Below are 1,604 nucleotides of genomic sequence, written 5' to 3' on the forward strand. Positions count from 1 at the left end.
TGTTCAAAGTTGACAAATATCATATAACATTATAGAGATTCGTGATTAGTTACATGGTATCAAACTATGAACTTAACTTAGGTATGTCGAACGAAAAAGTTGTAAGCCTAAAAATCATAGTTAAAAGTGTCGAACAAATTTCGTATTTTGTTCAAGGTCTCCGAAGAAAGAAGTCGAGTCTCGATTAAAGGGAGTTTCTTTTAGAAATCCATTGACTTAAGCGGAGGCACTATGGTGTATTTTGTTCGAGGGAGGCTCTATGGTGTATTTTGTTCGAGGGGAGTCTCTATGATCATAGGTAATCTATAGGCTTCAAATGTGGCTCTATGTGGTGTACTTAATGAGAGGGGAGACTCTATGATCATGAGTTTATAAGTAAGGAAGTCAAAACACAGCAACAAGAGTTTATGCTCTAGACAATTTAATACTATTGTAGACAATATCGTAGTTTTATTTCAATAAATAAATTCATGATTCTCTCACAAACTTTATTAATAGTCATAAAAATTTTAAAACCAAATCTCTTCATACCACCCAAGAATCATAAGGCTTTTCCCCAATATAGTTGCCTCGAGGATCATAATTGCAAACAACAAACTGAGAATTAGCCTTGCAAGGCACTCTAGCACATCCAAGCCGCACCGAGCTCCGCCACACCATCTGAGTGTAGTGCCCACATTCACCACCCACGCATTTATTCGATGCATGATCATACAGCGGCTTCTCGTTCGCCCACAGCTTCACTGCATCCGCCCCGGTGAACTCAGGGTAGTAGCCCGCGGCTATGTTTTCCCCGTAAGGCCCGGTTGAGTGAATCATGGCGCAGTCACCCTTTCTTTTTTCCGCAAAGGCTTGAGCGTACGCGGCCACAGTGTTGCTCCATTGCATGGGCCCGACGCCGACCTCGGCTCGAGCTCGGTTGTGAAGTGCGAGGTAGTCACCGGGGGCGTTTTGAGCTTTGGTTAGGGCGAGGAGGAAAATGAAAGTGACCATGAAAGCGGCCATGATCCGAAGGGTTTGAGTCCACATAATTCCGATGAGAGATGAGATGAAGATTGAGAATGAGGGAATGATTTATATAGAGATGGAAAACTTAATATGGAATGTGATGGGTAAAACCATGAATTATGAACTAATTATGTCATGCTTGGGAATTCAAAGAGAATAAATTCATTCTGGCTTCCATGTTTAATTAGGAGCTAGATTTTTGTTTGGATTAGCTTCAAATAAATGAAAATTTTCTAGATTTAGCTAGTTTATGATTTTTTTTTTAGGATTAATGAAACTTAATCCACCGGATTATGGTTAATCTTAAAAGATACATTTTTACTTGTAGGTATATATTTATTGTTTTATTTAGTTTCATAATTTTATTTATTTATTCTCCTCCAATTTTTTAAAATATGTATTAAAATTGAATTGGTTAATTAAATTTTCAAAAATAAATAAATAATGTTAATATTTTATTAAAATTTTAAGTAAACGAAATGAACTAATTTAACCTAAAATTTTTATAACCTATTTAGATTGGGTTTATTATATAAAAAGAATTTTAGATTAAAAATATTTACTACTAATTGAGTTGTGAATTTTTGTATTTCTTT

At 35.6% G+C, this 1,604-nt stretch overlaps 1 protein-coding gene across 1 annotated transcript; it reads right to left on the reverse strand.

The window, feature by feature from the left end:
- Positions 1-525: 525 nt before the first annotated feature.
- On the reverse strand, positions 526-1,005 carry LOC111475254 (basic form of pathogenesis-related protein 1-like). Its single transcript, XM_023119842.1, has one exon. It carries the CDS (start codon positions 1,003-1,005, stop codon positions 526-528), a length of 480 nt encoding a protein of 159 aa, XP_022975610.1.
- Positions 1,006-1,604: the final 599 nt, after the last annotated feature.

This window comes from Cucurbita maxima, unplaced genomic scaffold (genome assembly GCF_002738345.1).
Source record: "Cucurbita maxima cultivar Rimu unplaced genomic scaffold, Cmax_1.0 Cma_Scf01175, whole genome shotgun sequence".
Classification (NCBI taxonomy): domain Eukaryota; kingdom Viridiplantae; phylum Streptophyta; class Magnoliopsida; order Cucurbitales; family Cucurbitaceae; genus Cucurbita; species Cucurbita maxima.

Excerpts from the sequence above, each read along its gene's own strand:
- LOC111475254 (XM_023119842.1), bottom strand. The coding sequence starts at position 1,005 with ATGGCCGCTTTCATGGTCACTTTCATTTTCCTCCTCGCCCTAACCAAA.